The sequence below is a fragment of the Xylocopa sonorina genome, chromosome 6, assembly GCF_050948175.1.
Source record: "Xylocopa sonorina isolate GNS202 chromosome 6, iyXylSono1_principal, whole genome shotgun sequence".
Lineage (NCBI taxonomy): Eukaryota > Metazoa > Arthropoda > Insecta > Hymenoptera > Apidae > Xylocopa > Xylocopa sonorina.
In genome coordinates, this window is record NC_135198.1 from 7,044,039 (window position 1) to 7,071,594 (window position 27,556).

At 42.5% G+C, this 27,556-nt stretch overlaps 4 protein-coding genes, 1 long non-coding RNA gene and 1 other non-coding gene across 6 annotated transcripts in view; 4 read left to right on the plus strand and 2 right to left on the minus strand.

Annotated features, from left to right (window-relative positions):
- The window catches only part of LOC143424879 (uncharacterized), a 48,071-nt gene that overhangs the window by 7,423 nt on the left and 13,092 nt on the right, over positions 1–27,556 (plus strand). The window lies entirely within an intron of this gene.
- Positions 213–284, plus strand: Trnat-cgu (transfer RNA threonine (anticodon CGU)). The gene has a single exon. It is a non-coding gene; the product is annotated as a tRNA-Thr (tRNA).
- Positions 3,350–3,744, minus strand: LOC143424758 (uncharacterized). The gene is made up of 2 exons (XR_013101969.1): positions 3,606–3,744; positions 3,350–3,535 (listed from the first exon to the last, which is right to left on the minus strand). It is a non-coding gene; the product is annotated as an uncharacterized LOC143424758 (long non-coding RNA).
- Positions 9,145–10,562, minus strand: LOC143424748 (uncharacterized). Its single transcript, XM_076897017.1, has 4 exons — positions 10,512–10,562; positions 10,138–10,411; positions 9,772–9,947; positions 9,145–9,547 (listed from the first exon to the last, which is right to left on the minus strand). Exons 3-4 carry the CDS (start codon positions 9,917–9,919, stop codon positions 9,372–9,374), a joined length of 324 nt encoding a protein of 107 aa, XP_076753132.1. The 5' UTR covers positions 9,920–9,947; positions 10,138–10,411; positions 10,512–10,562; the 3' UTR covers positions 9,145–9,371.
- Positions 11,062–11,946, plus strand: LOC143424737 (uncharacterized). Its single transcript, XM_076897005.1, has 2 exons — positions 11,062–11,339; positions 11,466–11,946. The coding sequence occupies exons 1-2, from the start codon at positions 11,167–11,169 to the stop codon at positions 11,788–11,790; spliced, it is 498 nt and encodes a 165-aa protein (XP_076753120.1). The 5' UTR covers positions 11,062–11,166; the 3' UTR covers positions 11,791–11,946.
- Pits (Protein interacting with Ttk69 and Sin3A) lies at positions 18,237–26,486 on the plus strand. Its single transcript, XM_076896941.1, has 5 exons — positions 18,237–19,244; positions 24,716–24,867; positions 25,130–25,316; positions 25,867–26,111; positions 26,216–26,486. Exons 1-5 carry the CDS (start codon positions 18,533–18,535, stop codon positions 26,354–26,356), a joined length of 1,437 nt encoding a protein of 478 aa, XP_076753056.1. The 5' UTR covers positions 18,237–18,532; the 3' UTR covers positions 26,357–26,486.

Below are 27,556 nucleotides of genomic sequence, written 5' to 3' on the forward strand. Positions count from 1 at the left end.
ATTAATAATTTGTATTATTCTGTGTAATACAAATAATACGGAGACCAGTCGCTCTGAATAATATTATAAATATAATAGCTTAGGATATAAAAATGTTTTTCTCTAGTAATAATGATACATAGTTGCAGCAATACCATTTTAATATAAAATGTAGTAATAGGATAGAGGGAATCTTTTGTTGATGAATTTTGCGAGAAGAGAGAAAAACATCAGCCTCTTTAGCTCAGTGGCAGAGCACTGGTCTCGTAAACCAGGGGTCGTGAGTTCAAACCTCACAGGAGGCAATTTCTTTTTTCCTTTTTCTTTTTGTTAGCAGTGTTTGATATTTTTCAATTCGGTCAGGAAAAAGTTACGTTTTTGAAAGAGATATTCTAAAAGTATTAGTATAAACACCATTCAATGATCATTTTAATAGTCATAGAAATCATTATATCACTGCACAGGATTTTCTAGACTGAACTAGGTACTTAAAGTTTGTAATTACTACTTTGACATACAAGCAAATTAAATGATTGATTATTTAGATTATATTATATATTATATTCGCATCTTTGTCGGTTTGGACACAAGGAGATAGATAAATGGTTGACGTAGATTAATTGATAACTAAAAAGTGTCTTCCTTGAGGATTGTATCTCTCGCAAGAATTAACATTCTTTTCTACTGTGTCTTTATTTAATGAAAGGTCTAAAAATAGATTCGAATGGACGGTGTCAATTATAAGAAATCAGCGTGGAAACGGCAGGATTGGGAATTCAGTTTGCGTATCGGAGGCTGCGAATGCGTCCCACGTACCACGAAGCTGCGCATTCTCGATATTCAGGAGTTACACCGGCTAGGAGAGCCCGGACTGTTTCCGTAAAATGTCTATAAAGTGGGGAACCAGAGATTGCTCGCATACACAGGGTGTTTCCTATTTGTGTTCATAGTTGTTCAAAGAAAAATTCAATGTTTAAAGGACTGTGAGACGCAGGATCCGATTAATTTCAAATTATAAAGGATGTAGTGCGTGCATAGACTTCTTTCAGTGAGACAAGATGTTCTTTCGGTAAATAAGGATTGATCCTAGCTGTAATTTTCATAGGAAACATTTTTGTGAAAGTTTAATTATAGCAGAAATATTTCAGCTAGTAAAATTAAGTAAAATCCTCTTGATATACGTAAAACGCATAGAACAGATTGAATAAAAAAGAAATTATAGTATTCCTCGCGTATTAGGAAACACCATGTATATATCAGGATGCTCCTGGCTGTTTCAAGGGGATAGGATCGTGACGTTAGGGATAGGAGACGTTTTTCCCCTCATTTTCATGAGGAACACCGACGCGCCACGAGGCGAGCGCACAGAATGTTAATCCGTGGGCGGCGTTAGACTCTCGATCGCGGTGGATTGTGTTCCTTAATGAAACTCCGGACGGTCGAAAAACCGTAAAAAAATCGTGATATTACGTCGCGTGGACTTTCAGCCGCAACCACGTCAACATCATCTTACATCATTGCTTTCGTTTTCTACTCGCATCGAGCGGAATCGTAAAACGACTTAAAGCATTAATCCCGCGAGGACACGAAACTGGTGTGACCGGAGTTTCTGTTTGGACCTGTTACGCTCACTTTTTTTTCTCCACTTTGCAGACAACTGGCGACTAACTTTTCATCATCTTGCGTATGAGAAATATATATCAATTCCTCAGGACTCCACAAAATGAACGACGATAAAGTTTTGCGAAATTGTTGATCTTTGCAACTATCTTTGCTTGTTTCCATTAAAATATGGAGATCTTTTAATTGTGAAAAGTCAGTTTGATTCTTTTCCGTTGGTAACAGAGGTAACAAGCCTTCGCTCAGTGCGAATGAGCGTGGTACCATTTTGGCGCGTATTCGCTAATCCTGAAATTCGCCAGTAGGTAGTTACGGCACTGGTACATTCGAACCGGTTTTACTCGATCACGAGACTTTAGGCGATCGCTTACGACGTGGGCGAGGTAATGGTCCGTTCGACTGAAAATCAAAATCGTTTCGCAACAAATGCCCATGAATCAGAAAATAAAATCAGACTAAAATGACCGACGGTTATAGCCATTTTCTATCACCATTACTGCGTGTATTTTTTTCTTATCGAACTTGAAAAATTCATTGTATTCCGTGACAGGAATTAATGTAAAATCTTGCACCAAGCATGCGCCCCGTTCGCGCATCGCGAACCATTGCGAGAAGTTGCGATGTCGGTTGTCGCGGGTCTCCGGGGGTCCTATGTAATTTTTCACTAACTTCCGTCCGGCAGAAAAAGGCTGAAATTACGCCGACTACGTAGGGTTACATAGGCACGCTTAAGCGGATAGATACGTACATATATACAGGCAGGTAGATACGGTGGCGCGTCGAAGCGTGAGGGGCATACGACTCCTTGGTTCTCGCTCGCTTGCTCCCGCGGACGAGCGGTTACTCGCGTTGCGGGTATTCGCCGCGCATTCTCGCCGCTAGTATTCTAGTATTCCGTGCCGTGCTCAGAGCACCCTCGGAACTACAGCTCTACGTGACCAGCATTACCATCGACGCTCTTTCGAGAAAGGCGCCTTCCAATCCACGAATTGCAAAATATTCCACAATTACGGAACTCGCCGCGCGACGAACATACGCGCGGAGTTCCTCCCCTGCGCGAGCAAATTATCCCGATCCAATCGAACGTTTGTTTGGGGGGCTGAGTAGAAGCTCGGACAGTCGCCTTCGATCTTTATTCGAACCATTTACTCTTGCGAATTGTATTTGGTTGGCAAAATTCGGCAATAGTTGGTAGAAAATGCAAGTTCTAATTAAGGGTAATTGGATTTAAGGACTCGTTTACGAGAAGGAGGATATTGAAAATTCGTCTGCCGCGGTGGCTCACTAATGGCGTTGCATGCGTAATGAGTCCTTACTATTAACGAGTGCGTGCTTAACAGACACTTGAAAATCGTATTTGACATTCGAAAATTGACATTATCGATGCCGTCAGATTTATACTTTACGTGATGCTATTTCTTTGCTGTTTGGGTTCCACTGTACGCTATTTGAACGATTGTCTAAATCTGTGACATCAACGCTGAAACGTTCGATAGTTAACAGCCGTTTGCCACGCTTTCTAAACATTGTTGGACGTTTATTGTTTCCCATGTACTAGTTTTAATGCCTACTATGAAAAAAAGTGCGGGTACGCGCGACTTTAAACCGGTGTTTCAACGATAACAGAATACTCGTGGAACACGCTTCCTCCGTTGCTCTTTTCATACCGTATTCAAACACTTTGGAGGTAACTAATTTGAGAAGCTCAAGCATTCGAAAGTAACTCTATTCTGACTAGCTTCAAAAAAAATTGTTCGTCGTCGGATGGCCCAGATTCGGCTTTCCAGGTTTTATTCAAGAGGGAAATTAAGCAAGTCTTACTCCAGTGAATTGAATCCCGTTACCGCGTATAATTCAGTAACGGTTCGGGGCTGAACAGGTAATTGCAAGTGAATAACGCCAGCGGCGTTCGCTCGAGCGCGCATCCGAAAGCGTTCTGAAAATTTCCAAAGCGGTGGAATAAAGGAAACGGTGGGAAAAAAAAAGGAGAAAAAGAAAAGTACTACGGTTCGCCGCGCAGTGCGCGCGGATCTACGTTATCGTTGTTTTCAGAGAAGCCACGATCGATGTTGCTATTCCATTCGATGCATATTCGCGGGAGCATTCGAACACGTGAATTTTTCTGGGCGCGGTTGCATACATTCATGTGTGCCCATTCGTATGCACTACCTATCAGCTGGACCCAGAAATTCGCGCGGACTCGTTATTCGTTCTGCCTGGCAATAACAAATACGAAACGAATACGCTTTCATCTGTCCTTCCTTTGGTAATTGCATCTTGCATGATGCGGTCAGTTGTTCCAACATGAAATACGACGATCGCAAGGAACGCTGAATGAAATCGCCTGTAAAAGAATTCGAGAAGTAAAAAGTATGCCGTATCGGGGTAACTGCCCCCACACTTTAAAATAAAGGACGCATAAACCGAAGCAATGCCTGGACGAAGTGTTATCGCGTTTCTCGTGCTACCTGTACGTTACACATACTAAACACTGAGGAACGGTTAAAGCCATGGCATCAGGCGATATATTGTGCGTGTATGGGAGCGCTCGTGCCATAGGTTCACCACCCTTACTCGAGGCCCTTCGGTTCCACTGAGCACGTCCGTCTGCTGGATCTGTAACATTTAAAGGAAAAGACACTGAAGTATGGATGTTGTCGAAGTTGCCAACTTCTCGCGAGCTAACTTTTGAATCGTCGCATTCCTCCTGAGACGGTTACGCGCGGGCAAAACACATTGTGTATCGCGATACGCGCAATAAAACGCTTATCACGCCGGCTACGATAGAGCGTCGCTCGGCAGGGACGAGAAACTTATCGGTATCGACACGCGAGGGCAGCGTGACTTTCCAGCCGCGATCGATGCAAAAGTTTCTTTTACGTGTTGCACGCTCTCGCGCCGCTTTCCGCTTTTCTTGCGCCGATACGAGCCGCAAGCTGCGCGTAGACGCTGTTAAACGCAACACCGTTGTATAATAGTACAGGTATATAGAGTATTTGTCCCGGGTGCGCCAGTGTTACCACTGTGCTTGCGATTCAGTGAGTTGCAGATCGTATGCAGTCGTAATATTTCGAAATGCGCATGCAAAATGCAATCGAAGCATGTGCAGGTTAACCGTAGAACGTGAACGTTACTCGACGACAGTCGCGAGATCTGCGATTCTTCTCCGATGAGTAAGAGTTTGCAAAATGATGATAATTTAAAGTATTCGAACTTGAGTTTTGTGTCGCGTATTGTACCTTTAATGGCTCTGTAAAGTTCCTGAACTGTTGCTCACCTCTCGACCGCACCTGCGCGATTCTTAAACGTGGCTCGTATTGGCGCGTGTACAAATACACGCGCGTGCTATACGTATCGACGTTTTCACGGTGTATTTAAAATCAATCGTGCTGCATCGAAGTTTCTACGTAATCGACCCACTTCGCACGGCACGAAACGAGACGCTTTTAAAATATCCGCGCCAAGTCGATACCTATCGATTCGACGACGAATCGTTAACGTTGCCGAGAGACCGCTTCCGGTACAACTGCGGGCTTTTAACTGTTTATTTAATATCGTCCACGTTAAATTTAGAGGATTTCGAAACTGCAGATTTTGGCTGATGATTCACAGTGCAATACCAAGGAGAGATTACTTGGTAAAACATTGTCAATTTTTAATGTCAAATCGCGTTACACTGGCAAACTCTGCAATATTATATTACAGTACTAAATTGAAATACTAAATTGATCAAAATGATTAGTTCATCGTTTTCTATCTTTAATATATACAAAAGAAAATCGACTAATGTTCCAATGGAAATTTTTCATGCGCTTGTTACGCATTTGATAATCCCCCACAATTTTCAGTGAAAACGTATGAATAAAGTTATCGGTTCAATTTCGTTCGTATGAATACACTAAATATACTTTAATTGCCGGTAATTCTAGCATTACTCAGCTACATACGAGCTTATAGTACACGTGTCGATAAACGTATATCAATGGTAGAAGCGTGAATCGTAGATAAACTTCGGAAAATTCCTACGAGTAAAAATATAATTTAATGGTGTGCGTCGCGACTATCGGGCGCAAAGGAAGAAACGAATACTATCAGATAACGATGACACGTTACTCAATCGTTCCTGTTCGTGGGTACCGTTTCTAAACGGTTAAGTAGAATAACAAGTACGTTCGAATTGCCTGAAGTGAGACCAAGTTAAATATAAAAAATGTAGAATCTAGTTTGCAACTCTGCAACTCGTTCATTTCTGCAACAATTCATAACGTTGGATGAATTGAATTTACATATCACTGGAGAGAGTTATTTGAATGAATAATATATTAATAATATTTGGGGAGTCGTACTCGGATACCTCAAAATAGGGATGACAGAAACAATTTAAAGCATCGATGCAAATATCTCAAGCTCTGCCGCACTTCTTTCAGTCTCGCGTCTCCATTAGACATGAGAAATGTACAACCAGAGAGTGATGCATCTGTTCCAGATGAAAATTAGGATGAACGATGCGTCGTGAGTGTCTCGAGGTGGCATAAATATTTTATCTGCAAGCGCAAAAGTTGTACTTTCGAGTTCTGCAATGCCGGGTACTACCATTAGCCTGCGCGTCTCTGCCTCACCCCTGCGATAAACCGTCCCGTCGCACTATCGGCGGCGCTACACCACGATACCGCCATTGTCCGTGCGCGTGTACAAATAACTCTTCTGCCTGTAATGACAGCTGTTAAAGCCGGTGGCCGCTGAAACGGAGAAACCAACGCGTCATGATTATTTTCCCTTTCGAACGAAACGAGTTTCGCGCGCGTCCTCCAAAACAGATGGACAGGGTATTTCCGAAATTTCGTAATTCGAGTACATTTCAGAATTATTTAGCGATAGTGGAACTATTTAGCGACGGATATGGCAAAGTGAGACGAATCGATAAAGGACAATTGTTCTTGATTCAGTCATTTTTCTGTTCAGTCAATTGGTACTTTGATAATCAAGATTATTCGTATATAGTGTTGAACCCTCGAAGTAAGAGAATTTTTAAAGAAATTCTCAAATGTAAATTGTTACATTTTTGTTACATAATTTGCAGATAAATGCATCTTTATTTTAAGCAGAAATGTTTATTCTAAACATGCGGTTTATCCGCATAATCATTACACACAAACGTGTTAACGCACGCCTGGCTACATTTGAATTCTAAATTTAAATAACGATGGAAAGTAGTGGCTAAAAATGTTCCGTTTATCTGACCGATCCGATATAAACGATCCCAAGTTTGTAACTTTCCTTCGCTCGATACGTATATCCAACGTATCGCAATTACAACGTTATCTACGTTGAATTTTTTTCTAACATTGTGTCCCCAGCGTCCATGTAAAATGTCATCGCGCCGTTATCAATCTGACGATAATTACCGTGACGTGTACGACAACATCCGACAACAGCAGACGATACGGATGCGAACTCCATTGGCGTGATTCGTCGCGCGGATCGATTTTTCGAAACATCGCGGGTAACACGTATCCGGGGGTAACAGTTGACGGTAGCCAGAAGACTGGCGAGACAGCTGTGATTTCGAATGATAAGATCTTGTCGGGCGTAATTTTCGCTTTTTTTGTTTCCACAGGGAATCTAATCGAACGAACGCGCAGCTGTTCCTTACGGCCTTTATCTTTCTCTATGTACACTGGCCGAAATTTTCGACGCGAATCACATTTTTTTTGCACCACCATCCTTTGCCGCGGGGCTACAAATAATTTCCAAACATTTACCACTTCACGTATAAAAATTCTTCTTTCCTTAAACAACGACTAACAGATAGATTGTAATAAAAGATATGTTGATACTTATTATATACTCTATGGTGTTCTATGGAGAAACAAGTCATCCATGTAGCTTTATCACGATGTCGATCGCAAGGGATAGGTACCATCGTCTGAAATCTGGTGACGTTTGTCGCGAAGGAGGAGCGATTAATAGAAATAGCATAAAACGTTAGACTAATACGTATGTATATCTCGATGCGAGGCGCCGTCTGGTATATACCAAGTGAGAAAAGGGCGACGTAGAGAGAATGCATAATCGCATCACGTTTTCGCTATTCCACTCTTACACGTGACTGCGCATAGTCCCTCGTACGCGCGGCTGCATACACCAAAAATGCGCGCTACGTGTGTACGCCACGTGTCTGCGAAAAGAAAAGAGAGAAATAAGGAAAAAAAGGAAAAGAACAGAGAAGACACGCTCATTATATTCGTCTGGTTGAGGAGAACGTCTCGAAGGACGTTTCGAACCTTACCCGTTTCCCGCTGGCGGAGAGGAACAGCATTTCCTGTTAGACCGCCCATTAATGTCTTACTTGTTAGCACGCCGTGGATCAGCGCTTTTCACTGATTTCCACGTTCAGTTGGGATAACTGATAGAACGGGAAAAAGGTGGAATCGAGTTCGTCAAGATGAAGGGAAAAGTCTTAACGAAGATGGGACCAAAGATATTTTCGTCAGCGAAATGTTACCCTCATTTACGGATGTCTGACGTAATCGATGCTTCCTTTGATTTTTTAGATATGTTTAAATACCTCTGTTCAATGACTTAAGATCGTGTTTAGTTACCTCGAGTTGCTTAATTAGGACTGTTTTATGATCACGATGATTCTTATTATTAATGACTTTGTTAATTAGGTAACTTATAAGACCGTGAACTCTTGGTATATCAGAGCTTTTCTGTGAATCGAGGAAACAATTACCCGACATCGTGCGCTACATACATAAATCTTAAATTACTGCAAACCAACGCGAAAAAAGCAACACAGCATAAACTGAATGTACGTCAATCGCCATTAATCATCGTCTAAAATTCCAAAAGCTCAGCGTCGCGCCATTTGAGCCAAGGCCTGAATTGTCAGCGCTCGTAGACAAAACGTAAATGTCGAGCTAAAACCTGAGATATCAATAAACAGTTGACGATGCATTAACCCAATACGTATATACGTCATAAATGACACTTAATAATTAAGAACGTTCGCTTGTACTCACTATTATTAGAGCACCTGAAGTCATGATAATTAAAAATAATTAACATTCCATAACTCAAGTAGAATTCACATTCTATTATTGTTTGTCGTAATTACACGCTAGTATCGGTATATCCAAGAGCTAAGAATGATCTAAACAATAGAAAGCTTAAAACAAACGCATCGTTTACATTTGATATAAAAGTGTCTTATTAACTACACTTTACTAAACAACTTACAAGTACTTCAGGAAATGAAATGAAATTCGTCACCAAAGAATTTTTCAGAAAAGAATTTTGCTCAAGAATGATAGCCCCTCGTATTCATGTTAACCACTATAACAGTCCGGCATTTAAAATTTAAAAGACTCGACTTGAAACGAGTTAACGTTTCAGGCAGCGGCATCTATCAAATAAAATTAATCGCAGGAGCGACCTGTAAATCGTGGAATCCGCCTCTAATGGCGGGCGTTAGTTCTAGCTGGTAACCCACATTTACAAGATAGACCGCTTTTATAACGCTTTCTCGAGTAAAGGCACCCATCTGCTCGGGCACCTGACTCGATTCACCTGCCACAGGTACGTACGTAGGTATAAGCGTCCGTCTGACGTTGTCAGGTGTTTCTTCCTTGAGCGGCTTAACGGCGTAAACCCTGTCCCGAGACAAAGAAGAGGGCGCGAAACCGAACTAACATACTCCGCCTTGCCTTTTTCTTCTCAGACGGGACTATCTGATGTAGATCTGGCCGCGGATAATGGCCAGTTTGACTTCAAATTTCGCGCCGGCAGCCACGTCGGTCCGTTAAGAAGAAAACGATCGAGTTCCATGCGGATCGCTTTCGCACAGCTGTGCCGTGCATAGCACGCGTGCGTTCGACGACTGCGAAAGTTGCACGCGAGCTTCTTACTGAATATGGTATACGAGACTCCATCATTTTTTCAACATCTAACAAATTAGACAAATTTTATAACTATTACAGAACCGGCAATTACCATAGCCGCTAAATTCTTAAACTTTGAAATCTATACTCCCTTCTACAACAAAGTAGACGTATTTCGTTATGTTCGCAAAAATGTAGGAAATAAGAGCATTATGGTAAGCAACTTGGCGCTCGTCCTGCTGGCAGTTCATTCTTTACCGCGAGAGATCTAAATGTGTCATTATGGTACACTTTCTCACGCATTTCTGACAAAGGAACACGGTACACAAAGGCGTACACGGTGTTCCGTCCACGTTCACGACTGATAAGTACGTTTTTCCTTCAGGGGATACGCGAGGCTGCACAACGTGTATTACGTGGGAATTAAAAATATTCATTTCTCGCGCGCCGGCTTTTCCTTTGTACGTGGCAAGCTGAATCTTTAATAATCTTGAACAAAAAAACAATCGTATCAGTTGTACACCCTTCTTCTCGTCACGACGAGACTTACAAGCATTTGTCGCGCGTGTGATAAACTCGTGTAATCCCGCGCGGCATAAGCAGCAGCATTAACTACGAGAGTGGGGTTAAAGGGTTAAGAATTAGAAGCGGGCAGAGAAGTAAAACGGTGTATATTACCAGTGTATTCGTGCACTAAAGCATTTAACCAAGAGATCGTGTATAATACTCGTGACACACGCGACTGCAACATCGGACACGCGACATCGCGTTCCGGCCGTTTCATTTCGCTTCGTTCCGTTCCGTTCGCCCCACCTCGTGGCGTGCGTGTGCACCGATGTCACGCCATCACGCCATTAACCGTCCGGTGCAATATGCGCTCGGACCATCGTCTTCTTCGTGGCATTGCCCCGCCGTCGCCTTAGCGATAACTATTGCCAGACGCGAAGGAAACGGAGCGAGTTACGAGGACACCGAGAACAAAGAATGCACATTTCGATCGCGCTCTCAACCATCAAAATAATGATTCACTCTTATTATAGATGATGCCAGCAACAGTTGCTAGAGAAGTTGGACGATGAAGCTAAATGTAAATTGTACACTATGACTGGAAACAGAACTTTGTGTAACTTTTGCATAACGTGGCATATACAGATATACTTGAAGAACAGGATTTTTATATGCAACGGGGTCTGAAAATTTTGAATGGAACGTACAGCTGATTCATTGTTACGTATCGTGTAACAAGATTTCGTTGAATAAGGTTCGTATTTTTCATAGCTTCTCCATATTATTCGTCGAATCGTATGTAAACGAGATAAATAGGTAGACAGATAAGGATAGAAAAGGAGAGAGGAGTAACAAGTATGGCATAAAGTGGCACGACCCGCTACATGACCACGAGAGTCGTGTACTGAACTGAAGAAATTCGTATCCACGCGAGTTGTACATCGGTGACAAAAGAGAACGAAAGCATGCAAAACGCAGGGACTCCGAATAGGCAGGCAGCTAGCGCTAAAACGCGGTCCGCTTCGTAGTTCGCGCGCATAGTATTTTCAGTAGGAGCGAGTGAGAATAATGCCCGAAGAAAAAATGAGAAAGAGCGAGTGGGGGAGGTCGGGAAGACTCAGAAAAGAGATGGATCTGCGCGAAATGAAATGAACTACGGGCAGAAAAGAGACGGAGAATGAGGGGTAAGAGGATGGGAAGGAGTTTGCACGCGGCGCGGAACCGGTTGTGCTACGTAGAAAGGTTAGGTAGGCGAGTGCGGCGAGGAGGAAAGGAGGAGAACAGCCGACCAGCGACTACACACGACGATGTCACCGCGCGTATATTCTGCATGCAAGCCGTCCCATGCAGGTATAACAGCAAATGCATCGATGCTGCAGCCCTCTGGTGCGCGGGCGCGTGCGTTCGCTCGTTTTCTTTATCCCCACGTAACTGTCCCCCTCTGGCTCCCTTTCCATGGCCGGTTACTCCTTGCAGCATGACGTCACGCTCGTGTACGAGAAAACGAGATGAGCGACGCTGCGTAGGAAACCTCGACGAAGCCATACGAGAAACGGGCAAGAGATGCTGCGCAGTCGAGAACGGCAAGGTGCCTGACACAAGACACTCTTTCCCCTCTTCAGCCTCTCCGTCACTCCACTCCACTCCCTCTTTCGTCCACGTTCTCAACGCGTTTACTCCCACCGCTTGTTCCCTCCTCGTTCGTCTTTCTGGACTATTTCTCTCGTCCTCTCCTGGCTGTTTACAAACACGCGTAAACTCGGCCGAATACATGACATCATCGCGCAATCTCGTGAGTTGACGCCGACGGAAGGACGATAGAGAGACAACTCTGATCCTCGTTCTCTCTCACGGTAGCTCTCGTTGTTGCTGTTAGCTGATCGATCTAAAAGCGACCCACTGCTACTTTCATTTTCTCACGTTCGCGTGTTTTCGATGCCCGAATCAATGCAGCCGGCTGGTCCGGAAAATTCTGACATACTATCGCGAGGACTGGACAAAACAGACCGTGAAGCAGTATGGTGTGCGCGAGATGCCGGGAGTAAAGCGTCACGTCCGCGACAAATGGATCGAATCGATAATATAGCGTTTGCGAAGGAATAAACTGTCCGCGTGTCGTATCACGGGGAATAGCGTAACGCCATAACGTAATGTAGAGTAGCACCATTATCGCCCTGTTCGTCTCTACAGTTCGGTCTCGTGTCACGTACCGTCCGTGACTAGTAACAAGTAGACGAGCTATCGTGACGTCATCGTTATCAGTAGGGTACTAAATTAGGTCGTATATCGCGCGCATATCCTCTTCCCTTGGTCCATTTCAAACGGTAAACACTGCACAGGGATTGATTCAAAGGATTACTCGTATCTCCGACGAAAGCGTCGAAATTCGTCACGCGAATTTTTTTAAATCGTTACTATTTCCCTTTGATCCTCTAATAAAAAAGACCACTGCTCGAACTTATGAATTACATAATATAAAACGAAAAATAGAGTTAACAAACATTTCTTTCGAGTGTCGATTTCGTAATTAAACGATATACGAAGTATATAACCAGGGCGAACAGCCACATGCAACATCGCACACGATGCTTAATCGTTTAGACTACCAATATGAGGTCAAGGACATGGCTGAAGGTCAATGTACGAAATGGTATTAAATCGCCAGATACTTTTATGTAACGTGTATTGCGGACAGGGAAACTGGAAGTGAACTCGTGAAAATTCAAACGTTTCACCTGAAAGGGTACATGAACCTCGATAGAAATAACCTAACGCAACCTCGGGTCAATATCGCAACGGACCCTTGAAGAATACAATGTTTTTCGCACAGATAGTAACGCGTGCGGCGCTGTTGAGGCAAAAGGCTAGTAGAGAAGCGCCGGATTGATTTTCTCTGGCTAGCGTACATTGTGACGTGACAGAATGGTATTATCCGCTCTGAGCAACGTCCTGCTCTTTACGATCGAAGCGTACCAAAGATACTTTCCATTATGAAATAGCGACGCACTCTCTTCGATCGAAGCCTCTCGAGTCGATCGAACGAATTGAGAAGCACGGAAAGTCCGTGCATCGGAGAATCGTAAAAACCTCGTTTGCATTGTCAAATATTTGAGAAAACAAGGAGAAGTTACGCGAATCTACATAGAGGCGGAGGAGGGTTTGAATTTCCAGCGCATGGAGCAGTTCGACAACGTCGCTCGATCTTCCGCGATGTTGCCAGAGCTACGGGTGACGTCACAAGACATACGACTCCCGAGCAAGCACGTAAAGCAGTTCGCTAGCAAAGCCAAACTTGCGCTCGGAAAAGTACAACGCTCTCTTTGTTACTCGATAGGAATAATCATAGATCGTATCTACCCGCTTCGTTTGCAGTTATTGTTAGTGAAATGCAGAAACTGCAACGCCTACAGTCTCCGCGCTCTTATTCGCTTCGATGAAAGCGTGGATTCGAGAAAAATCTTCGCGAGAAGCCTCATCGAAGCCTCATAATTCCGAAGCTGATAATATTTTTAGGTTACGCGCATTAGGTTCCCTGAATTTAAGATTCGTTAATGTTTTGCGATGGTATAAACGTAAGAATTATTTTTGGTCGGTATCAATTCATTCTGTACTTTATATGACTATGGTTAAATCTAGAAGTTTGTTTACCCTTAAATGCATAGTGCTATCGTTTGGCAGCATGGTATTATTTTTCAATATAGCATACAAACAAGGAGTTATGCAGCCTCTATAAAAGTAACTTTCATTTTAATTTAGTATACATATTCTTTACAATAGTCTTTTAGTAGAATACATTAATAGCCAGTAACAGATGAATATACCACGTGAAAAGCTATATCGCAATGTTTTAGCGACTCGTAGTGTTTACCCGCGCAATAAAACAGTTGGTTACCTCGTTTTTGCGCATTATCAATTGCGCGCCAAAACACTCTGTTAAGGAATGTTTAAATTCCGTTACGTAATGGTTCAACAACGATAACCCTATGACACTTACCAGGTGTGTCCGGATATTTAATATCAACTCAACGCAACCATTAGTTTAAGAAATTATGATCGTTCAGGTTAGAGTTGTAAAAAAACTAGATGATATATTTTTTGACTGCTGACACAGTTATGGTTCGTTCTTTCTGCATGTACAGCATCGCTGATACAGAGCGAATGTCTTGAAATACATTTTTTAATACTCATGTAATATCAAAGATTTTAACAACTGCGCTAATAGGTTCTCGTATCATCATTGATAATCAGCAACCGATACTTCTTACATCTTTTGCAAGATTGCAAACAGAATGTTCATTCACGTGACGTTCTTTCGTTTAAAAAAAAATCTTCCGTTCTGATAGTTATCGAGCACGCGGATAACGTCAAAATTCACTAACGCGTGATATGTAAACACCGATTTCGTTGAGAAGTAAATATTCCGCATTACGTTATCTAGCCTTTCCTCTCGCCCCTCCTTCGATTTGTATCAAAATTTATTTAATTTATCGTGCGAAACTTTCAGCTATCTCTTGCGTTACGCAAAAGAAGGCAGAGTGCTTTAAAAAAACTCGTCGAATCAACGTGGAATAGTACACGCATAATACGCGAATGATTTTCGAAGGGGCTAATCGACCCTTCATGATGCGACGCGGCTAAATTAGAAATTAAAGCGCATTAAAGAAGGCGTCATCAAGCCAGACGTGTCTACCGCGTGTCTCGACGGAGCGGAAATAATTTTGCAGCGCGTCGCGTTAGATAAAGTCGCCCTATCAGTAGCCCCTATGAAATATAGTGGCCTAGCATAGCTCGTACTTGCCGTTACTCTACAGTCGACCTTTTTACAAGTGTGCGTGCCATTAATATGCAACGTACTCTGCGAAACTGTCGCCGGGGCACACTCGGGAAAGCAATTATGTAGATCTTCTGCTGACACAGAGTGGCGGAAGGGTTAATGGATAAAATCGTATCATCGAGTTGGGTGACAGAATTATCTATTTCTGCCTGGAAATAGATATAGCCGATACGTTTAATGCGTGCTGTGAGCCTAACTGCTGCTAATCCACTCCTAGCTCTTACACATGGCCAAGTTATCGTTAAACCAGTTGTACCAAAATTACCAATCGAACAAATCTGCAATGTATATATGTGTATATATATGTATATCATATTTATATGGATTAGCTAAAAAATAACGTATGCTCAATCATCTTTCAACTGATTGTTATTGGTGTCGTCTGTTAATTAAGATTTATGATAAGGTAATGATATAGAAGGTGAGAAAGAAAGTGAGAAAGAGAGACAGAGAGAAGCGTCAGAGTCAACCATGTATCAGAAAGAAAATTGGGGAGAAATATGTTGGAATAAGAAATGAAGAAAAAGAAATGCAATACTACTTTGATTTTTCGATTTTTTCTGCTTTTGTTTACTTGAATGAGTGCAGAGTAGTATAACGCTTATTAGCCGGCGAACGGAACTATGCAAGTCATTCACTTTTCTCCTCGCTTTTGCTTGCGTAGATTGTATAACTTGTACGCTAAAATTTTTTGTCTCTCTGCACCACTGCATCTAAGGTTTACGTTACAGAGTCATATCGTACTATGATGTCAGAGTGATGTCATTCGCGCAGGCATTCGACGTTTGGGCTCGACAGAAGCATTCAAAGTATATACGTACTAAAATTTAATATTAATATAAAACTGTACGTTACATCTTTTTACTTAACTCACCTTTATATTTAATAAAATGCACATTATATAAAACGGGAAAATGGTGATAAATATCAATAAGATACGTTGCGTTGGGAACTTCAACGTAGTCGTAGATACGCAATGTTGTTTACAAAGATTACGTGAATTTTTATCGTCTTTTGCTTAACGCCAGATATGAAATCGGTTTCACCATCGCACGCACGCAGTTACAGATGACGAAAAGATACTATCACGGGCGAAACAATAATCACATAATTTAATACATTTCCCGATAAGATGCTACTATCTTATCGTAATCTTTCCTTTTCTGCAGATATGGTATCGTTCCTAGTCTATGGGAAGATTAATTCTCTTCAGTGCTGGAAAACTATTACAAGTGGTACTGTATGAGAATAAGATTAAATTGGTAAAAAAAGGCTAATTGCAAATTTATTAATAGACACTCGCGGAGCATAATCTGCAATTCTATAGCAACAACAACGTAGTCAATAAGCAAACTATCTGTTCTGTATGCCAAGCCTCCTGCGACCGTTATCGTATATTCGCTTATCACAACAGAAAACCCGATAAAACGGCACGCCATTATGTGATCAGTGGGTTCGTATTATGGTATGAATAGCCATTGTTTACATCATTCGGCCTAAGCAATATCGTTTAAGTGCATCTCAAGATTGCAATTTATAAGCTTTTTTAGCAAGAAAAACTCGTTGATGTTCAGGGGATGGCGATTATGATAACGCAGATCGGTGAAACGGCAACGCGTTAAGATTGACACGTAAAAAAGCTGAGTAAAGCGCTTCTGTGATATGGTGCAAAATTGTTTTCAAGTGGAACACTTAGAATTTTTGATTTGTTTCAGTGATTAGAGTAGTAAGATTAAAATAAGTAGGAAAGTGTCGCTTGTACAAGTTAAAAGTGCAATTTAAAGAAGTATAGAAGTAGGGAAAAAATGAATGATGCGACAATATTCGTTATCGCTATATCGACGATTTGAATTTCACCAAAATAGAAAGAGCATTTTTTAAAATTCTAACTATTACGTAACGTTAACCAGAGAATATAATACTAATTACGTTTCTAATACATACGCAGCGTAGTGTGCTTAAAACTGTATAAATTAGAAGCAGTAGTAAGATAGTAACTCGTATATGCTTACGTACACGTACATATTTGTACACCGTACTGTCTCGATTAAGTACATCAACAAACATTGGGTACAATTAGAGCATAATCGAATTTCAGATTCTAGTTCATATTCCGTTAATTAAAATCTGCTATTTTTATTCACGACGGGCTGAAAATCGAGAGATACGTCCGTGTAGATTAGAATGGGTGGAGTCCTTTGCAAATTTTCGTGCATACACCTACCAAGATATCGTATCGTCGGTACAGATACACGATGGAATTAAATATAGGAGTAAAAGTATTCCACGTCTCGATATTTCTGCCGGATAATCGTCAATTTAATCCACGACAACCTCTACGACCGTATCCATATTCAGTAATAGCGAAGAGTAGTTCGTTAACAGCATTTTCTCGAGTGTAAAGTGGACCTCTCGTTGCGAAGAGTGGGTACATGTACCGAGCGTGTGCGCGCGCGTGCTATCCTCATCTTTTTTTCTTAGCTCTTTCTTCTTTTCTTTCCCCCGTTCTCTCTGTTGCTCCTACGATCGGTCTGTTCGCGCTCAAGCCCCGGTCGCTGACTACGTGTCCCCCTAGGGCAAGCGCCGCTGCGCATGCGCAGGTTCACGATTATGACGTCATGCACCATGACGCCACAACGCCCGATTGGCGGAGCGCGTCGTAGCAGTCGTTGTGTCGTCGTCGTCGTCGTTGTCGAATTGTGGACGACGGAAGGACGAGGCGGGGCAGGGAAGGTAGTGATCGGCGAGGGGGGAAGAGAGCGACACCCGTAGCTCCGCTTTACCGCCGCATTCTCGAGCGTTCGTCTCCTCGTACGGCAACCAGGCGAGCGAGTGCACGTCGTCGTGTCGCGCGCATACCATTATTTCGTGTCTCGTGTTCAACCTAGAATACGGTTTCTCTCGTATACGTATCGCGGCATCTCGTATATCTCTGTGCATCGGTATTAATGGCGCTTAGTCGTTAGCCGGGGATTTACAATTGACGATTCACGGCGAGGGCGAGTTGCGGTAAAAATATCTGGCGTCTGAGTAACGTGCACTTCTTTTTCTCAGCACCGCCTTTGCAGCGCGTCGCTCAACTTCGCCCGCTGTTTAATACTACGGCCGCGGGGATTTCTTCCTGAAATCCGAAGCGTTGATTTATTGGGCATCGTTTCACGTCGCGTCGTTCCATGTTTGCTACGATACCAAGTGGAAAGGAAACGTGAGAGACGCGGTGGGAGTATTGCAAGTGATTTTCCCGGGAGTGAAGTTGATTTTGCGTATAGTGTTTATGCGGAGGTTAGCACGGTCTCTCACGACGAATATGCTATAAAACTCGACGCTGTGAGTTGGAAGAAGTGCGTGAGAGAATAAAGAAATATATATATATACATATATATATATATATAGAAACAGGAGTTAAGACTTTTGGTATGATGACAACACCCCCTACTGGTATCGCTTGTATTGTTGTGTAGGGGGGTCACGGGGAATACGTATTCGAAAGAATTTCTTTGGGGAAATGAACGGTTTTCGACGTATTTATAATAAAGTATCGCTAATACACAGTGAATTTTCAGTATAACCGTGCGTCTGTGAAAGCGAATGTGTCAGTATTGGTTGCTGGCCACATAGTAGACGTGCAAAAGTGGATGTGAGTGATACACCGATACGTTGTGACGGCGACGACTTGGCGGATTATTTGCGGGCGAAGAACTTGAACAAAATGATGGGAAAGAGAACGCAGTGCTACTTGTGCGATCTACCCAGAATGCCCTGGGCTATGATCACAGAATTTTCGGAGCCCGTGTGCCGCGGTTGCGTGAATTACGAGGGTGCCGACAGGATAGATGCGGTATTGGAATCGGCCAAGCAAATGAAGAAGGCACACGGTTTCCACGAAGCCAGATCCTCCACATCGAAGACATATAGAACGACTGGGCATACCGAGCATAACGGCGGTGCTAATTTGGACGTTCTACCGATACAGAATACTGGTCAGAACCACTCGAGGCATCACAATATCGCCGGTTATTCTCAGCTTCATCATCGAAACTCCATTACCGAGTTCAACTCGGGCACATCGAGGCAGCAGATCTCTCGGCAACACGAGGAGACTCATGAGATCGCGAATGGCATGAGGAGTAATAACGTGAGAATTCCGAACGCCCACCTAGCCGCGGTGGCGCATCACGTGAACCTAAGCCACAACAGAGGCATCGCACAACTCAAGCGGGGTATTTCCACTATCGACGAGGACGAGCACGCAGAGAAGAGACTTTCGTTGGAGGAACAGCATCCGGTCAGGCCGCCATTGACAAGAGGCGATTCATTGCCAGCTGTAAGCTTGGCCGTCAGTTACGTGCAGGATAGAAGCAAGGAGAAGCATCCTGTGAGAGCGCCCAGTTTCGAAACCGCCACTACATTCAAGGCCAATGGTGAGTTATACACGCAGATGGCATGATACGGATGGGTACTCGTGTTATGAACACCGTTTCCGCTATTAAATCAGCAAACTTCTTTGTCACCTTTCGTTTCAAATTAAACATTCTTCGCGCCTGCAATGTTTATTTTTACGTAGTTATATAATTGCTCCTGTCGAATTAAGATATAAGCGGAAATATATTATACTTGTCTTGCGAGCAGTCAAACATTTTGGAAGACAATATAGATATTCTTCCCAAATCTTACGGATTATTGTTACAGTGTCTAATAATTTTATTCAGGCATTCACGTTTAAGCAAGGTATTGCATTTTCTTCTCGTTTGGTAGCAGATGGTCTTTTCACGCTTGCACTTACCGGCCGGTAGTAAAAATAGGAAAACGTTTGGTCGTCCGCGTGGCCATCTGGCACGGGAAAGGAGCCGCGTGTACGAGTTAAAAGACAGAGCCTTTGGGCTTCGGGGAATCGTCGTGCACGGTAAAAGGAAGTTACATCTCCCTTCTCTCCTTCCTCCCACTATATCGGTCGCGCGTTGCCTTGCGGATCCGAGTAAGCGCGCGTGCTCTCTCCTCGTCTATCCTTCGACCAGTTTCTTCATTCTGGACGAACGGCAGTCGTCCAAACGCGTATAAAGGAGACGTTACGTTGAGCACGTGATGGGACGACCAAAAGATACACCGAGTTGCCGTGCCGTACCGAGTGCTCTGTGACGTCCAATCGAATGACGTCACAGAGTATATTTAGATACAATGAATGAGTCCGTTGTTGCTTAATACAGATATCATTAGCATTGCGAATATAATTTTGAGAATGCAGTTTTTTTTACACTTCCTGCTCGGTTACATCCAATCTCTTTAAAGATACATACAACCACGGCATGGTTTCTGCCTTCCGAAAACCTGTACGCGTAGTTTGTATCTCGTGTAAGAAGCGTATATACTACCTACTTAAGAACTATATGTAGCGTTACGTAGAAAGTACAATTTTTTACGGAAACTGTGCCTCTGGTACTCTTAAAGCCTCAAGTCGGTACAATACTTTCGAGAACCGGTTCAACTTGTGCACGATGTATACGTTTCCTTTTTTTCACTGTGGTTGCACATCGCGAAGGTAACTGTAGCGTGGCCCCCTTTTTCTTGCGCTCCTTTTCGTCGTACGTGGCTCATTGACGAGCCCCAGGTTGACGGTGACTCGAGAGAGCCGAGGTTCACCTCACGCGTTTGCCGTGTTGCTCGTACATACCTACGTACAGCCCGGGTGACCTTGGTCATCGACCGTTATTTCGACACTGGCCACTTTCTAATTCGACCTTAACGCGCGCGTGTGTTTACGGTTATCAAGTGCTGCTCGCTGCAGTGGCTGCGGGACGGCCATTTGTCTTGTCGTCGTACATCTTGGTAGAATTATTTCCTGGAAAATTTCGGCTGTTTCTCTTACGCGGAACGAAGATTTAATGCAATTCTCGCCCGTTCCGTGAATTATTCGCGATTTATCATTATGCACGCAAGAGGAGAGACGAGTAGCTTGGACTCCTTGACCTTAGAACATTGACATGGAGAACACCGTGGTCCGGACAATTTTTTCATTATTAATATTATTTCGTTTACGTTTGCGTTTTGAAACTCATTATATTCAATGCACGATTATCTTGCATATGTTTAAGACTATTAGGAGTTGAAGCATTTGTAAACCATGTATCCTTACTGACAACTCCAAAAGTTTTAATGCTTTCGGAGTAAATATGTAAACGAATCACGGTTTTGATGAATCCTGATTGAATTTTGTGTAACGATAAAAACTCGGAAGTTGTAGGCTGAATATTTTTCCTGATGTAATGTATTTCTTTTAGAAAAATGTCGCTTCGATGATTACTCGTTGAAACGCTCGTAGATCGTTATGGTGATTTAACGCGGTAACAACGAGAAATCGGTAAAAATAACGGAACAGTGCCGCGGATTTACACTGGCTTCGACTGTTCTTTGGTTACTTGCCTGGAAACAATTACCATCATTCACTAACGTAGAAACGGTGATTAACGATTATACGAGGCTTCCAAACGGTCAATCGAAAAAATTAAACGGACTACACTGAAACCATCCAACGGTTTTCAAGAACTGTTTCACATAGATTGACTGCGTGGAATACTAGAACCGAATCAATGAGATCATGTACTCTGCTTATACGTAAATTATATGTAAGTTATTGTTAACTGCTAAATTCTTGTACAAAATCGTATACGTTCACATCGGTTGTAGGATACAACGGTTTACTTCTGTCTTTTTCTCATATCTAAGTTTTGTATCCTTGAAGATAGCATTTCCGTTGGAAAGATATTATCCACGTTATGTATGCGTGTTTTGATAAAAATAGATTACTGCTGGCAAAGATTAAGTTCTGGAAATAAACGAATTTTGGAAAGAATTCTTTTGCATTACGGTAACAGGAAGAAAATCGGATAGAGTTTTAATTATTTTTTATAAATGCATATAGAATCATATGAAAAAATGCACATTCCGTAATACCGTCCTCGTATATCTTTATCATGTTAAAACAGTCGAGTCAGTATAATTCTGCGCACAATTATCCAACCGCTTATATGATATTTTCCCTCTTTGGCTACTTAAATTTATTACTCATGTCACTCTGTGCACGTTAGCTTCTCTCCCGCCAATCTGTGTCTCTTCAAAGAGAGTTAACGTACGTTAAGCGCACTGTGTGCTATTCTCTTTAATGAAGAGTAAACGCATAAAATACTCCGGTTGCCGAAGTGGCAATTTTCTAGATAAATCCGATAAAGAGATGAACTTAAATGAAGTGTTCTCTATATCCTATCTTACGCTTGTAGGATTATTTTATTTACCTGTATTCCGATTTTCGTAATTTCGCTTATATATATATACGTGTTCCTTAAATAAATTCAAATAATAGTCTGCACCAATGCTACAGGGCCGAAAAAATAGTTACAAGTTTTTTTGCGCTCAACCGAACAGTTTAAAATACACACCCAGCTATATGTGCAAACGGGCAAGAAACGACGGGCCGTCAACAACGGTAGTAACGAGTAACGAGAGCAGCAGCTCGCTTGAGTCGTGTTTCGCAATGATCGCCACGGTTCGCGAGTTCTCGACCATGCTCGATCGATCGCGTACAGATAGGCATATATACATCGACTTCCTACGTCACGGGAGGAGTATCGTGTGCACGTCCCTCCACCCTGTGTGCTACATACAAGGTGTTGCAAAACACGTGACAGAATTTTAGCTCGATAAAACGAGAATATATGTACACGTAGAGTACAAAACGCTGTACCTACCGATAGAAACTCTCTTACTACTCATCGGATATGTTACACGCACGATTCATGCGAAACGAAGAAGGAAGTATTTACGTTCTATGCGCTACATCCTTCTGCAACTTTTCCGATAGAATAGTTTTTGGCAATACCATTGATATTTATCTGCAAACATTTGCACGTTAAAATCTACACGCCGCTTCTGTCTTTCATTACGAACAAGTTAACTAAGGTTATTTCGTAGTTAACAGGAAGCAGCATAACCTGAGAGTAAATGTTTCGAGACACTATGTAGAGAGACGTCAGCCGTAAATGCACGCGCTGACGGCGTCAACGACGCGCTCGGAGGGTCATACTTTCGAAACAAGGCCACTATAGCCGACCGGTTAGCAGCGATATACAAAGCGCAAAGTGTGACTAAGCCAGCCGCCTACGTGCGTGATGCGATGTCTGTTACAAAACCGCGCATGCGCATTCCTTTCCCCGGTTCGCCTCGTCCCTCTCGTCCTGCAGGATCACTTCCCCCCAGTGACCACCGTTCTCCTTCGTTCCCTCCGACATGGCAGAGCTGCTGCAACGTTTCTTCGCGTACGACTCGACAGACAGATAGATACAGAGAGCGGAGACGCGGCAACGGTCCTTGCCTGTATCGAAGTCATCACGGAAAAGTACCGGTCACACGTCTCCACGATGGTAAAGACCACGCTTCGGTCGAGAGACCTCGGTGACTCGTACAGTTTGTCGCGCGCGGTGGGGATAGCTACGTGCGGATGCTGCTGCGTTGCACTGGGGCACACAGGCCGTGGACGCGCACCGACGGAGATATCGCGTGTCACGATCCTCTGTAGAACGTGACGAAACGATGTTTCTTACTTAGTATCGATCGTCTCGGCCGCTTATCTGGCCATGCCGGCGGAATGCGTTTCTCCGTACGTGGGTACCAAAACGCGTAAACATCGGCAGCGTGAAAAATAATGAGACACGATAACCGAAATGTAGCACGTTGTCGGATGGACATTGTTGCGTGGTCGTTGATAACAGCTGTACACGAAATGGTAGCGTGAAGTTGTAAGGTTGCCGCGGTTTTAAAATGCTACACGCCTTGCTCGCTTTCGAATAAGACTTAACGTGTTTAAGATAAAGCAGTTTTTTTTTTTATATTATCTTTAAATTTGATCCTTCTATACGTTCTTATGTAATATTAAAAGTAGCCAACGATTGAACTGCTGATGTAATGTTTCAGTGAGCGTAGCTCACAATCTATAATTCTTTACCAATCGTTCTTATAATAGTTATATTATGTAAAATCAACGCATCTTAAAAGAAATTAAGAACTGGCGGCAATGTTAGAAAATGCGATCAATCGGGAATTTAATTTTAAATATTCCATTCATTCGAAGGTTCGATACCAAGTGTATCGATATGTGTATCGATATACGTATCCTATAGATATATTGTACAAATGAACCTATGGAGTAGATAAAACGTACAGGTGACGCGCGTTTCGCGTGTTAATGATTTTATCGTTGAAAGTGACCTGACAATTGTATAGAAGCGGTTCGTAAACAATATCAAAATGCGTAACCTCACGATGTCCTGTAGTATATATCGAGGCACGAGAACGCTCGATATTCCGTGGTGTGTATAAGCGCCGATCGCGCGCCCATGAAAGCAAATAAGTCACGAAAAGCACTTTGTACACAGCTGGCGATGCCGATGGCACGTCTTGCGTGTGTCATTCAATTGTGATCTCTCGTGGAATATCAATTTCACGGTAAACGTCTAACCTAACCTAACCTATCGGCTTAACGGGCAGCAGCTGGCGCGACTCGGTTCAGATATTTGAAAATCGGTCGAATCCGCGTGTCACCATTCAAACACTAAGCACCAGTCTACACTCATTATCATAAATAGCATGTTTGCGCATGTACGATGGAAAAATATATAAAAAGTGCAACAGGACCTGTTAGAAATTACACAATGAAAGAAGAAACGTTAAACAAGGGAAAAGAATATCTATCTTTTGTCTTTCAATGCTTTTAGTGTTCCTGTTATATTGGGATACTTGTAGATTATTCAAAATGATTTTGAAGTTTCGCTCATTGGCAATCACTTGGTTACGTTGATGATGTAAAATAACAAGAAGCTATTGCTAAAGTTTGTTTAAATTTCAGGGGCGTATGTTGGTCCGTCTATTCCATTGGCACCAGCAAGTGTGGCGGCAAACGGCGGAGGGTCGCCCCTTCGTCCGCGAACAAGCCCTCCGCCGCCGCCGCCACCAGCGCAAGAGGCCACCAACGATAATTCACAGTCGAATCATCATCAGGTAACGTCAAGTTCACAAGTACATTGGCCCTGGAATGCTAGCATAGATGAAATCTCACGTGTAAAAAGGAAAAGGTCACTAAAATGGAATGCACATACATCCATTGTATTTAAGTGTTCTGGAAGTATTTAATATTAGTATTTCAGGGTTAATGCTCGTGTGTTAAATATATTTACGACTTAGACGATAGTAACTGAAGGAATTAGTAATTATTCGTGTTCTTGTACCTGGCATACGAATTGAAGGTAACGTTATCTTTCAGAGTTCGACGAATGGCCCGTCACCTATGGCCGCGCTCATGTCAGTCGCAGACAACCTAGCGTCACCGGAATCAGTGCCACAACCACCGAATAACCCGAGTCCGACTAGCAGAAGCCCGCCAACCACGGCTACGAATGCTCAGCAACGTAGTGCCTCCAGAGGATCACAGCACAGCCCGAACAGTTCAGGTAATTATAATCCTTCGTGTTTCTCCTTACGTTTTAACCCATTAAATACTGTATATTTAGAACTTTTCTATAGATAGTGCGTATTTGCGGTTATTATCACTGTGAACGTGATATTTATTTTTATCTTGCTGTGTAAAATATCAATTAAATGTAATACTTGTACCTAGGTTATCAAAGAAAAATTGATTACAATAGATAACGACCGACTCTGATAACGTTTGTGATATGGCTGTAGTATTTAAAGGGTTAATATTAAAGTCCATCTAAGGAGACGAAGCAGTTGTAAATAAAATCACATGACGAAAATGTAAACGAAACGGTGTCTTTACGATATACCTTGAAGTACAAAAACAAGCAGTGACTCGACACCTTTTTCATAGAACGATATATCAGGTCCGGTTCTGGAAATCAATCAACAATTGGCTAAAGATTACTAGAAAATAGTAGGGGTTGTTACGTTTATCACGCGATTAGCTCCGTTTACGAAATGACTCGTTTTACGTTAGAAACGCGTTTAAGCTAAATTGTGTGTATCATTGATCGCCTCCAGGACCCTCGGGTAGGAGGTCTAGTGGTTCGAGGCACGTGTCGTCGACGACCGTGACAACATCATCAGAAGGAGCAGTCGCTCAAGTCGCAGGAGCTGAACAAGTGTCAGCACCCATACTAAAATGCACATTGTGTCAAGAACGTCTCGAAGACACGCACTTCGTTCAGTGCCCCAGCGTGCCTCACCACAAATTCTGTTTCCCTTGCAGTCGGGAGAGCATAAAGAGACAGGGTGCTGGCTCAGAGGTGAGGTTTTCGACTCAGCATTTAAATCTGTAATGAACCATAGAATTATCTTAAGATTACAACTGTGTAACAGCCTAATTCACCATCAATTTCACTTGTTCCAGGTCTATTGCCCAAGCGGAGAAAAGTGTCCGCTAGCTAACAGCCAAGTACCATGGGCGTTTATGCAAGGCGAGATAGCCACTATTTTAGGCGACGATACCACGGGCTCTGGGCTGAAAGTAAAGAAAGAAAGAGAAACTTAAAGATTCTCATGATTGTTTTAAAAACGGGGCTCAAATTTTGCACCCTCCTTGACGAGGGTTAATCATGGTGGAACCGTGAAGGTTCCACCAAAATATACTTTTGGTAAAGGTGATAGAATGTTTGGCAACGAATATTGCCAACATTGTACGATTCGAGCCAAAGACGTTGTCGGTGTAAATTGGAATTAATTCACGAAGTTGTTGCAAGTTGTTGTCGGGGAAAGTGGACGATTTTTTTTCAGCGACTCGTCTCGCTGGGGGTTCTGTTCACCGAGCAGCAACGATTGTTTCCGATCGAACGTGTCTCGTTCGATCAAATTGTTTTGGCTGGTCTTGAGAAGAAGTCTTTGGCACTTTGTGGCACGCTGGCGTTGGTCCTGCACACGTGTATATATGGGATTATCGTAGAACGGTTAATGCGCGAGGAAATAAAAGAAAAAAAAAAAAAAACAAATGGTTCTTGTCGAGTATATTACATATAATATATACGAACCAACGTAGAAGAGACCAGGCGACAGATTTTGGTGTCCGGTTTGGGTTTGTACTTAGGTTCGATCGCCTTTCTTTATTGTTTCTTGTGCCGCGAACACGTATTCGCGCTTTTTTGAAGTACAACATACAGAGAGAACATACATTTTAAATACGATACACATATACAAACTATTTATACACATTAAAAACACACAATACACACAAACTACACACCGACAGACAGACGTAACATAGAAACATGATACCATAAAACTGGAGCGGTTGTATTGTACTTTATTTTTATTCACGCTGTATCGCGTGATCGCGGATTAACCGAAGTCGGGGGAGTATGGCGCTTCGGTGTTCTAAAAACCCGTCGGACAAAGCCCCGACGGTCGTCCTTTTCTAATCTTTTATTTGTATACTCTTTCTACTACTACTACTACTATTACTACTACTACTACTACTACTACTACTATTACTACTACTACTACTATTACTACTACTACTACTTACTACTACTACTACTACTACTACTACTACTACTATTACACACTCGTTGTATGATAAAAACGACATGGCGGACATATTTAGACCCAACGTACGGGTTTTTACTGTACATTGTGTATATGTGTACATACCACATTATTAATAAAAGTTATGAACTAAAGGAGTAACCATTTTTAAATGTACAAAAGAAGTAACATTCGTTTGCGTATTATCTATTAA